This window comes from Pinus tabuliformis, chromosome 8 (assembly GCF_031772625.1).
Source record: "Pinus tabuliformis cultivar Carrire ecotype Pingquan chromosome 8, CPIR1, whole genome shotgun sequence".
Taxonomy (NCBI): domain Eukaryota; kingdom Viridiplantae; phylum Streptophyta; class Pinopsida; order Pinales; family Pinaceae; genus Pinus; species Pinus tabuliformis.
The window spans coordinates 84,713,524-84,726,384 of NC_142294.1; the positions used below are offsets into that span (position 1 = coordinate 84,713,524).

Consider the following 12,861-nt stretch of genomic DNA (forward strand, 5'->3'; position numbering starts at 1 on the left):
GAAATTTGTATTAACCAGAGTTGCTCCTCTAGTCTCTGTCTCAGTTGTTCGACTTGGCTCTGCTTCTCGGCTACTCAGTCCACTTGCGCAGGTAACTAGCACCAAAACCCTCTCGTTTTGTAACTGTTTCGATGGTTTATTGGTAATGCACAGATAGTGATATTGCACTGTTGCTCTTGCAGGTCACAGTTCAACCTGGGCTCGTGGGTTCTCCGAGTTCTAGTTCTTAAAAGGATGGCATAAACTCCGGTAGGCTCTAGTTCTCTAATGCTTGTCAACACGCGGCTAGTTTCCTGAACTTTCTGTAGTTTTTGTCTGGTCATTTATTATTTCCGTGCACTGGCGTTGTTTCCCTATATATTCTTGGTCTCGGTCACCTGTTCTGTCAGTTGTTTTTTGATTGGATGTTGGGGTTTCTATTCTCAAACCCTAGGCCAAGGTTTGTCCAATTCTTGGACGCGGCACTTGTGGGTTTGTCAACAGTTATACATTGTAATTAAATGTGGGTCGATTTAAATGAGAACTGGTTGTGCTATTGCTTCATTACACAGGAATTACGAGGAGTCATTGGTTTTGAGAGCATTACCTTTTCCTGTAGGTTGCTTCTCTGATTTGGTGTGCGGTTCTATTCGTTCCTGAGCCTTTGGTGGTGACACTACTGTTAAGCTGAGTTTCTTCACGTCGTCTTCTGCTTGCAATTTTACAGTCAGTTAATTTCTTTGTAGCCTGTTCATTTGTCGAGAATACAAAAAGAAAACACTGTAACCTCACCGTGGCTTCCCTCTGGTTGTCAATACTGTTAGTTTTGATTCGTTATGCAGAAAAGAAAATTCATCATTCAGTAGACAGACAATATATGTATACAGATAAACGACTTTTAAAAATAGATCTGTTTCTCTTATTTGATATCATGAAATTGCAGAACCCTGCTTTGGTATTACATCTCTTCTTTTATATGTTGGGATTACAGTTAATTCGAACTGTCCCTGTTTGTCAGTTGAACAGAAATAGTTTGTTAAGTAACTGTTTAGTTATTATTTACAAGTTCTGCTTGTGGACAATTTTGTTTTTTTTTTCTTTCCTAATTTAACAGATCAATTCCTAACTGACACTTATTTCTATTAAACTTATAATGACCCTAACCGACACTTAACTTTGGCTTTTAGCAATTAAAATAAAATAAACGGACTATCTGTCTTATGACTTCTTAAACTAGAAAATAAAAGAAAACATTCCAGATACTTTTCAATCTTCCAACTTGGCGATACTTCACCCGGTCATGGTGAGCTAGATGCTCCTACATCAGGCTCCCGGGGCAAAAAGAAATCATGGCTCCGGTCCATGAGCTTCTCAACGGAAGTTCCTATCTGTTCAATCTACCTGGCGTCAAGCCACGAACTGTCCTCGATAGGATGGTTCTTCCACTTGACCAGGTACTGCATATACTCTTTCCATCAAGTTCGTTTAACCACCTGAGTGTCGAGAATGCTTTCGATCTCGGGAGTTTGAACGTAAGGCATCTATCTCTTCCAATCTTCCTCATCTTCCTGGGTACGCCATGTAGGTTGCATGGTTCCATCTTCTTCCTTTCCCTCTGGGTCAGCCGTGTACGGGAACATGTCTGCTACGTTGAAGATAGGTGAAATGCCTATTCCGGGCAGTAGCTGTATCTCGTAGGCATTCGCTGAAAATTTTCGAAGAATTTTACAGGGACCTATCTTTTTATATTTTAATTTATTGTACGTACCTTTGGGGAAACACTCTTTGCGTAAATGCGCAAGGACTTCGTCCCCCACGTCAAATTGTGCTTCCCTTCTCTTTAAGTCTGCATGCTATTTGTACTTTATGCTGCTGTCCTGTAACTTCATCTTTACCTGTTCATGCAAATCCCTCATCGCGTTAGCGAAATCTTCCATGTTTGCACTTTGCCTTTCCTGTAATCCAAGGTCCCGCAGTTCGTGTACTCCGTGTGGATGCATGCCATACAGGATCTGAAAGGGACTGAAACCTGTGCTACGGTTAGGCGAGTCGTTCTAGGCGAACTCTGCCTGTGCTAGCACCCAGTCCCACATCCGTGAATTCTCCCCGACTAAATTGCGTAACAGGTTTCCCAAACTCCTGTTCACAACTTCTGTCTGCCCGTCGGTTTGCAGGTGATATGCAGAACTGTAGTTTAGTTGTGTGTCCATTTTCTTCCATAAGGTACGCCATGACAATTTTATTGAAAAACAAGTGGGCCACATGGGTGGCATCACTGGTTTTTCGACAAGGTATAAAATGTGCCATTTTTGAAAACCTATCCACCACTACCATTACTGAATCATATCCTCACTGTGTCTTTGGCAGACCTAAAATGAAATCCAAACTAACTGAATCCCATGGTCTACTTGGAACAGGTAATGGTGCATACAATCCTGTGTTTTGGCTCTGCCCCTTTGCTAATTGGCACACTTTGCATTTGGCCACAAAACGTTGTACATCTCGCCGCATCTTTGGCCAAAAATAAAAGTGACTAAGCTGCTCGAGGGTCTTATTCATGCCGAAGTGTCCGGCCAAACCTCCGCTATGCTTCTCGTGAATAATAATCTCTCTCATCGAGCAGTGAGGTATGCATAGCTGTCCTCCCTTAAACAACAATTTTTCCTGCAGATTGTAGTCCAACCAAGGACTATTGTCTCTCACTAAAGGGTTCTGGCACGCCTCATAGGCCTCCTTAAAATCTGTATCTGTCTGGTATAGATCCTGTAAGTGCTCAAAACCCAGCACTTGTACAGTGCTTTCCTGCAGAAGTAGAGCTTTTCTACTCAACGCGTCTGCGACCTTATTTGCTTGCCCGCTAATGTGCTTCAGTATGAAATTGAAACTCTATAAATACTCTACCCATTTGGCATGTTTGTGGTTGAGTTTGTGCTGCTGCATTACATACTGTAGTGCAGAATTATCCGAGAACAACACGAATTCATTTCCCAATAAATAATGCCTCCAGTGTTTTAATGCCTGTACAACAACATAAAACTCTTTATCATACGAAGAGTATTTCTGCCTACTCTCATTCAGCTTCTCGCTGAAGAATGCCATAGGCTTATCCTCTTGACTAAGCACAGCCCTGATTGCTGTCCCACTGGCGTCACAGCGAACTTGAAACAACTTCTGGAAATCTGGTAGCCGCAGGATTGGCCTCTCAGTAATCTTCCTCTTCAACAACTGGAAACTTCGCTCTACTGCTTCTGTCCACCGAAAAGGCTAGCTGGCCTTTTTGATGGTATCTAGCATGGGTGCACAAATTTCGCTGAAATTTTTGATAAACTTCCTATAAAAACTTGCCAATCCGTGAAAGCTACGTACCTCAAACAGATTTTTCGGAGATGGCCAATTTACTATCGCTGCCACCTTCTCCGGATCCATCTTCAGTTCATTTTCTGCTACCACAAACCCCAAATAGATTAATTCCTTTTGCAGAAAAGTACATTTCTTCAAGTTTATCAGCAGTTTGTTCTGCTGTAATTTTTCCAGTACCTTACGCACATGCTGTAGGTGTTCTTCTCTTGTCCTGCTAAAAATAAGGATGTCATCCAAGTAAACGATTACGAACTTCCCAATATACTCCTTCAGCATCTCATTCATTAACCTCATGAATGTACTGGGCGCATTACTTAGCCCAAATGGCATGACCAGCCATTTGTACAGCCCCTCATTCGTCTTAAAGGTTGTCTTCCATTCGTCACCCTCTCATTTCCGAATCTGATGGTACCCGCTTTTTAAATCTATCTTCGAGAAGTAAGCTGCCCCACTTAAACAATCCATCATATCATCCATCCATGGCAGTGGGAATCTGTACCGGATGGTGATTTTATTGATGGCCCTTGAATCGGTGCACATCCGCCACTCTCCTCCCTTCTTGGGAGCGAGAACCATTGGAACAGCACAAGGGCTTAAGCTCTCCCTTATCAAACCCTTGTCCATCAGCTCCTGCACCTGCTTCTTGATTTCTTCATTATCCTTGGGGCTCATTCGATATGCCACTTTATTCGGCAAGCTGGCTCCAGTTATGAAGTCAATGTGATGACTAATGCTTCGCTTGGGGGGTAACTTGTCTGGCAAGTCGTCTACAACTATGTCTGCAAACTCCTCCAACATTTGTTGAATCTCTGTGGGCAAGTCTAATATTTCTGTATGTAGCAGGATTGTCCTGGCTTTCCTTACCACCACATAACCTACCTTACTGTCCTCCACCTGTTTTAAAAACTGTTTCCCACTCACCAGCAATGCTCTGGTTTCACTTGTCTCAGGTGCTCCTTCTTCTTCTTTGATAGGTACAAGTGTATGCTTGATTCCATCCTTCATGAATTTGTAACAGTTCGTCACTCCATCATGGGTCACTTTCCTATCGAATTGCCAAGGTCTGCCCAACAATATGTGATAGACATCCATTGGCATGATGTCATAGACAACTTTGTCCTTGTATTTGCCTATCTGAAACTCGACCTCGCTCTGTTCATCCACCAGCAATTGATGGCCCTTTTGCAGCCATGAAACTCTATATGGATTGGGATGCTTTGAGCGTTTCAACTCCAACTTTTCCACCATTTCTGTGGACACTAAATTTTCAGTACTTCCGCTGTCAATTATTAGTTTACAACACTTACCTCGTGACTTACAGATCGTCCTGAACAGAGCTTTACGCTGTGTATGTTCGGTATTCTCCTTGACTGGTTTCAGTAGCACCTTATGCAGCACCAAAGCTTCTCCCATCTCTAGAGCATTCTTCGCCTCCTGAGGGAGTGCTGCTGCTTCTTTTGGTTGTGCCACATACGCACCCCGCTATCCAGTTGGTTCTGCTTCTGGACATAAAACGAGCAGTGCCCCCACTTATGACACCTATAGCACTGATAACCAGCCCCCCTGCCTCAGCCATTTCCTCTGCCGCGTTGGGACGATCTACCGCCTCTCGCACTGTCTCCTCTATCTGTTGTTCCAGAAGTTTTCGAACTGCTAGCTTCCTCGTTGCTGTTAGTAGTTCGGCCCCTGCCATAGGACTGGCCTTTTCCTCTGCTGGCCCCTCGTCCTCTCCGGGCATTCTGCCTTCTATTAATTTTCTCCTCAGCCTTTATTGTGCTCTGATATGCCTCCTCGGTATTATTCGGAGATAAAATACTTATTTCATCTAAAATATCCATCCTCAGCCCATTAACATACCTGGCTGTTCTTTCTGTTGTATCCTCCGTGTATCCTACCCGCAAATTCACTCGATAGAACTCCTCCGTGTACTCTTTAACCGTCAGTCCTTTCTGTCTCAGATTCTGCACCTGCCTGTGCAATGCAATCTGATAGTCCCTTGGCAGAAATCTGCCCTTCAACTTGGCCACCATTCTTGACCAGGTTTTGATCGGCGCCTTATTCAATCTCCTCCTCTCATTTTGGACACTATCCCACCATAGGGCTGCGTGTCCCTTCAGTTTCGTCGCCGCAAATTTGACTCTGCGGTCTTCACTGACTTCCTCGCACTCAAAGTACTTGTCCATCTCGCTAATCCAATCTAGCAAAACCTCGATAGACAGGCTGTCGTCGTACGTCGGGAGTTCTGGTTTAGGTTTACTGCTTGCTAATAAAATAGATCTCAGCAATCTCACTTCTGCGGATTCACCTTCCGGTCCATCTGCTGCCTCTTCTACTTCCTCTTCACTAGCATCGCCTAACTCTGGATCTCTCCGTCTACCTGCTTCTACTGCCTCCAAACGGGCAGCAAGAATTCTAACCTCCTCTCTTAACCCTTCATCTGCCAATCTGCGAACACCTCTGCCACCTCGACCACGACCTTGTCGTCCTACTTCCATATCCTCAGTCAGCTTAAAGCTCTGATACCACTCTGATGTAACCCAACCTCACGGTCCCACAACTCTATGTAACTTGGGTTTAATCGGCGGTCGCCGGACTCACAACACGGTGGTCTTTTCCCGGTGATCACGTGCAAAGTTGGTGATGTGTATTGGTTTGTAGCTGCGGGCAATTACTGCCGCATTTAACTCCACCCTATGTGCCTCGGGCCTGGCTCCTCCGCGCGTTCTTTGGCAAAATATCCCGGTTCTTTGATCATTCGAGAGGGTTCGGTTCTGTTGTTCGACTGCTGTGAGGGTTTGGGTGTGTTCTTTGCCTGTTCTATGACTATAAGTTCTTTGCACCCGGTTGTTGGTTCGCCAAACTTCAAAGGATTGATACCTCCTCGTTTCTGCTAGCACGCTCGCTGGTTAACGCCCACGGTAAGTCTCCGGGTTTCGTTCTATTGTTCTTTACTATGATATTGTCAAGAAGTTTGAGTTCCTGCCTGGTTCTATCTTCAACTCTTGTTGTGTTGTCACTGTTATCGTGCTGTTAATTCTGTTCTGGTTTGGTCACTCTGCTGTGGTTAATGGGTGCCTGTAATAACTGTTTTGTGCTTGGTTGATTTGCTTTTCGTCACTCTCGACTATCAGGTGAAAAATCATCAGGTTTTGGCAGCTTCCAACAGGTATTCTCTTCCTCCTTGTTTCAATTTAAGTTTCCTTGTTGAAATTTGTATTAACCAGAGTTGCTCCTCTGGTCTCTGTCTCAGTTGTTCGACTTGGCTCTGCTTCTCGGCTACTCGGTCCACTTGCGCAGGTAACTAGCACCAAAACCCTCTCGTTTTGTAACTGTTTCAATGGTTTATTGGTAATGCACAGATAGTGATATTGCACTGTTGCTCTTGCAGGTCACAGTTTGACCTGGGCTCGTGGGTTCTCCGGGTTCTAGTTCTTAAAAGGATGGCGTAAACTCCGGTAGGCTCTAGTTCTCCAATGCTTGTCAACATGCGGCTAGTTTCCTGAACTTTCTGTAGTTTTTGTCTGGTCGTTTATTATTGCTGTGCGCTGTTGTTGTTTCCCTGTATATTCTTGGTCTCAGTCACCTGTTCTGTCAGTCGTTTGTCAATTGGATGTTGGGGTTTCTATTCTCAAACCCTAGGCCAGGGTTTGTCCAATTCTTGGACGCGGCACTTATGGGTTTGTCAACAGTTATACATTGTAATTAAATGTGGGTCGATTTAAATGAGAACTGGTTGTGCTATTGCTTCATTACACAGGAATTACGAGGAGTCATTGGTTTTGAGAGCATTACCTTTTCCTGTAGGTTGCTTCTCTGATTTGGTGTGCGGTTCTGTTCGTTCCCGAGCCTCTGGTGGTGACACTACTGTTAAGCTGAGTTTCTTCACGTCGTCTTCCGCTTGCAATTGTACAGTCAGTTAATTTCTTTGTAGCCTGTTCATTTGTCGAGAATACAAAAAAAAACATTGTAACCTCACCGTGGCTTCCCTCTGGTTGTCAATACTGTTAGTTTTGATTCGTTATGCAGAAAAGAAAATTCATCATTCAGCAGACAGACAATATATGTATACAGATAAACGACTTTTAAAAATAGATCTGTTTCTCTTATTTGATATCGTGAAATTGCAGAACCCTACTTTGGTATTACATCTCTTCTTTTATATGTTGGGATTACAGTTAATTCGAACCGTCCCTGTTTGTCAGTTGAACATAAATAGTTTGTTAAGTAACTGTTTAGTTATTATTTACAAGTTCTGCTTGTGGACAGTTTTGTTTTTTTTTTCTTTCCTAATTTAACAGATCAATTCCTAACTGACACTTATTTCTATTAAATTTATAATGACCCTAACCGACACTTAACTTTGGCTTTTAGCAATTAAAATAAAATAAATGGACTATTTGTCTTATGACTTCTTAAACTAGAAAATAAAAGAAAACATTCCAGATACTTATCAATCTTCCAACCTGGCGAGACTTCACCCGGTCATGGTGAGCTAGATGCTCCTGCATCATTTTTCCTAATTAATTTTGTGATTTCATGGAATTTTAAGGATTATAATTTTAAGTTTAATTTGCAAAGTCTTAGAGTTTCATAATTTCCATCACAATTGTTTACATGAATTCCAAAATTATTATTCTTTTAATTAAAAATTTATTTATTGAAAAATAATAAATTACAATGTTATTCAAAATTATTGGTGTTCAATTCAAAGAAACAAATAATTTTATATAATTAGTTTCTTCCCATTTAAAAAAACGTATTTCATATATGGACATTAATTTTTGTACATTCTCTATATTTCAACGAAATAGACATTTGCAATCAAAATTAAACTCAAATTGGCATCGATTTAATTTTCATTTTCTATTTGCCCCACACATAATTATGTTTTATCATATTTACAATGACGTTATAAAAGAAGGAAAGTCAAATTCCACTTCCAATATTACATGTTTGATTGATTAATTGGTATCATGTTAACATGATTGTACGAAAGCGAACTTTTAAACGATGACAAATCAAATTTGCTCATTCGATTTGTGCGTGAGTGATGCCAAATAATTTGCTTATTTGATGTGTGGTTGAGTGATGCCAAATAATTGATATTAAATTGGAAAAGGTGTTAACGGAAAGCTGCATCTTCAAGGGGGTTCTGTAAGGATTGCAGATAACTGTTATGCAGCCATTCCAATACACCATTGCGAAGGATTGGAGCAGTAATTAGGATTTTCTAGGGATTGTATGTTCGGTAAGGATTGCAGATAACTGTTATGCAGCCATTCCAATACACCGTTGCGAAGGATTAGAGGAGTAATTACGACTTTCTAGGTATATAATTGTTGATACAGATTGGGATTGTATATAATTGTTGATACAGATTGATTAGGAATGTATTTTTCGAATGTTGTAGATATGGAATTGTTTATAGTGCGATTTTTTGGAAGTTTTTATGGTGGGTTTTTCCGGTCAAATTTCTCTAAAATTCGGCTGGAATTTCTTGAAATCACAAGTTTGATGGGTAATCTTGTGCAATTGAAGTGCTCTAAGGGTTTTCCAGGGTATTGAATCCATATATACATATATACGGTCAAAAAACTAATTTAAATAACACAAATTAAGATTTCACCTCAAATTTTTCTACCGGATTCCTAGATCAAAAAGTCCAAAAAATCGCACTAAAAACAACTCCTTTAAATATATGTATATTTCTATATAATAATAAAATATTATAAATAATAATATAAATAAAATAATATTATGGGGTAAATATTTATGTTTGCAATATAATATTGAAAGATAAATTGTGTTCCATTCATAAGCCACATAATGAAAGGTGAAATATTTTTATCCACAAAATATTTAGCATCACATTCATAAGCCACACCATGAAAGGTGAAATATTTAGCATTGGATCAAGCACATTGACCATGGCTTAATATTTATTTTATTATTCAGACTGACATTATTTGTTATTTATAGTTGATATTATTTATTTTATTATTAAGACTGATATTATTTGTTATTTATAGTTAATATTATTTGTTATGGCTTAGATTTAAAAAAAAAAGATAATATTATTTTTTTAATGTATTAATAGTATAGTTTTAATGTTAATATTAATATTAATTAAGACTAATTTTACTAGTAATATTAATATTAATATTAATGTTAATATTAATAAGAGTACTCTCTTATGAGTTTTTATTGATCTTGGTCAACTAGATCTGTTATTATGCATATGTTTTGAGCATCTACTATATGTAATTATCTTCACTATCTTCTGAATAAAATTGCGATTTTTTTTTTGGGAAAAAAAATATTATTAATACATTAATATAACATTAATAACATTGCTATAACATAAATAAGAGTTTAAGTTTATATTAGTGACACATTAATAATATATTAATCTACACATTTTTAATGTCTCAATTATAAAGTAATCTCTACATTAACACCTGTTAACTACATTTGACTATTATTGGCATGGTAAAATATAGTCAACATGGGAAACAGTTAACAATAGTCATCATGGCTATCATGGCGAACCATATTTACCGCAGGCATCATGGTCTATCTATAAGTGACCTATAGTGAACCATAGTGCACTATATTGAACCGTATTTGATGGTCATCGTTGACCATAGAGGCCTATAGTGGATGGTCAGAGTTAACTATAGTCAAACCATGGTTAACCATCAAGAACCATAATTACATTGATATCCATAGTCAAATCATGGTAAACTATAAACACACTATAGTCAAAATATGGTCAACCATAGTCAAACTGTATTAAAATCATAGTCATCTATAGTCAACCATATTCAACTATGGTCCAACATAGATAAACCATGGTCAAATGTTGTTCAATCATAGTCAAACCATGTTCAAACATAGTCAATCATGATCAACCATAGTCAAACCATGGTCAACCATAGTCATAAAATCATTAACCATAGTCATTCATAGTCAAAACATAGTTAGCGATGTTTAAACATGGTGAACATGGACAACTATAATCAACCATGGTTAATCATATTCAAAAACTTGTTAAACGTATTCATTTATAGTCATAACCAAGTTAGTGATGTTTAGATAAGGTGAACATGGAAAACCATAGTCAACCATGGTCAACCATAGTCAAAGAATCATTAACCATATTCAATTATAATCAACCATGGTTGACCAAAGTCAAACATTGTAAACCCTAGTCAACTAAGATCATCCTTGGTCAGTGACTATCATGATTTAAAAATGTTTAATAATATCAATATTCGTATTAATAAAGTTTACAGAGAATTATAAGAATAATATTAATATGGTAGAAAAATCTATCTAACATTGCAATGTGACAAGCAATGTGACAAAAAGTGTCACATTGTTACATTACATTGCGATTTATCAAACGTCACAATGCAACCTAATAAAATTTGTCAACCACATTTACTAATGTGGGCGACTATACCTAACTATGTTTAACAATAAACACTCTTTAGCTTTTGTCAAACATAATCACCTATTATTAATAATAATTAATATTAATAGTCAAAAAAAGTCAACATTCACAGTCAATGTATAAAGAGTCGACCACGATTAAACTTGGTCAACCTTATGTTTACCATATCTAACAATACTCAACCTTGTTCACTCATAGTCATCCTCAGTCAACATAACTTAATCATATTCAATTATAGTCAACTATGATTGACCAAAATCAAACATTATCAACCTTAGTCAACTATGGTCATCCCTAATATGTCACAATCAAGATTTAAAAATGTTTAATAATATCAATACTAATATTAATAAAGTTGAATAATAATAATAATAATAATAATAATCATCATCATCATCATCATCATCATGGTAGGGAAATCCATCTTATGTTGCAATGTGACAAAGAATGTCGTAATGTTACATTACATTGCAACTTATCCAAAATCATAATGCAACATTAGTAAATTATTCAACCTTCTTTATTAATATGGTGCATTATGTTTGACTATGTTTGACAGTTAACACTCTTTAACTTTAATCAAACATAACTGCCTATTAATATTATTGATTAATATTAATAATCAAACAACATGTAATGTCTTCATAATGGTACAAAAATCTATCAACATCGTAATCTGAAAAACATTGTCGCAATGTTACATTACATTGCAATTTCTCCAACATCGCAATGCGACATTACAAAATTAGTCAACCACATTTATTGTTGCAGTTGACTAGGTTCTGCTATGTTTAACAGTCAATTTATTCAACTTCAGTGAATCATAATCACATATTAATATTATTGATTAATATTAATAATCAAATATAGTCAACCGCATTAGCAAGACATAGTCAAACAAAGGTAACCATTATAGCCAATGTTTAAATAGTTGACCATGACCAAACTTGGATAACCCTATGTTTACCATATTTAACAATAATCAACATTGTTCGCTCATAGTTGTCCTCAATCAACATAACTTGACCATATTTAATTATACTAAAACCATCACTGACCAAAGTCAAATATTATCAACCTTTATTAACTATGGTCATCCTTGGTTGGTCACAATCAAGATTTTAAATTTTTTAATAATAATAATAATAATAAGGATGACTATATTAACCATATTCAATTATAGCCAACCATAGTTATCAAAAGGCAAACATTGCCAACTTTACTCAACCAACGTCAACATTTTTTGGTCATAGTCAAGATTTAAAAATGTTTAGTATTATTAAATTAATATTAATAAAGCTGACTAATAATAATAATAAGAATAATTTTTTTCACTTGAAATGAAAGCATAGGAAACCTCGAGTACTTCCCCACATTTCATGGTTGGTAAACTAGGGAAACTGTCGACCCTGATTATGAGGCCTCACCCTAAGGGAACTAGAGAGAGTAGAACCTGTGATTAGCAACAACTAAAATCAATATTAAAGAACTTCACATCTGGCTCTATACCACTTGAGCTAACCCTTAGTGCTAATAATAATAATATTACTATTAAGATTGACTATATTATTATTATTATTATTATTATATGATGTTTGACAACATTATTAGTATTATTAATGTTGACCATCAACCCTATAATAATAATATTATAGAGTTGGTCAACCTTATTCGCAAACCCTAATAATAATAATAGGGTGTGTGAATAAGGTTTAATATTTAATAATGTTTAGTCATATTCATATTAATATTAATATTAATAAATTTGACAACTACTAATAATAATAACAATATTAATATTACTACTAAGTTGACAAAATTATTATTATTATTACTAACAACAATAATATTATTATTACTATTAATATTAATAATATTAATATTTAGCCATAATCAACCATAGTCAATCACCATTTACACCAATCGTATAAAAATGATACATTAACAAATATCAACCACATTTATTAATGTTGTTGTACTAGTTACCATTTCAAATATCATTATAACTATTTTTTACAATTCTAAAAACAACAAGTCACCAACCATATGAAAATAATTAACATATA

The 12,861-nt window shown here is 37.0% G+C and overlaps 1 protein-coding gene across 1 annotated transcript; it reads right to left on the reverse strand.

The window, feature by feature from the left end:
* Positions 1-2,328: 2,328 nt before the first annotated feature.
* LOC149234252 (uncharacterized) lies at positions 2,329-4,752 on the reverse strand. Its single transcript, XM_089368199.1, has 3 exons — positions 3,954-4,752; positions 2,927-3,227; positions 2,329-2,836 (listed from the first exon to the last, which is right to left on the reverse strand). Exons 1-3 carry the CDS (start codon positions 4,750-4,752, stop codon positions 2,329-2,331), a joined length of 1,608 nt encoding a protein of 535 aa, XP_089224325.1.
* Between the last annotated feature and the right edge of the window lie 8,109 nt (positions 4,753-12,861).

Bases quoted from the DNA above. Each gene is read 5' to 3' on its own strand.
- LOC149234252 (XM_089368199.1), bottom strand. From the start codon at position 4,752: ATGGGAGAAGCTTTGGTGCTGCATAAGGTGCTACTGAAACCAGTCAAG. The intron at 3,228-3,953 runs GTTTGATAAGGG...TTCGGTGGACAG, and splicing joins GCAGGAGCTGATGGACAAGG to AAGCAGTAGAGCGAAGTTTC. The intron at 2,837-2,926 runs GTATGTAATGCA...GAAGCACATTAG, and splicing joins TCGGATAATTCTGCACTACA to CGGGCAAGCAAATAAGGTCG.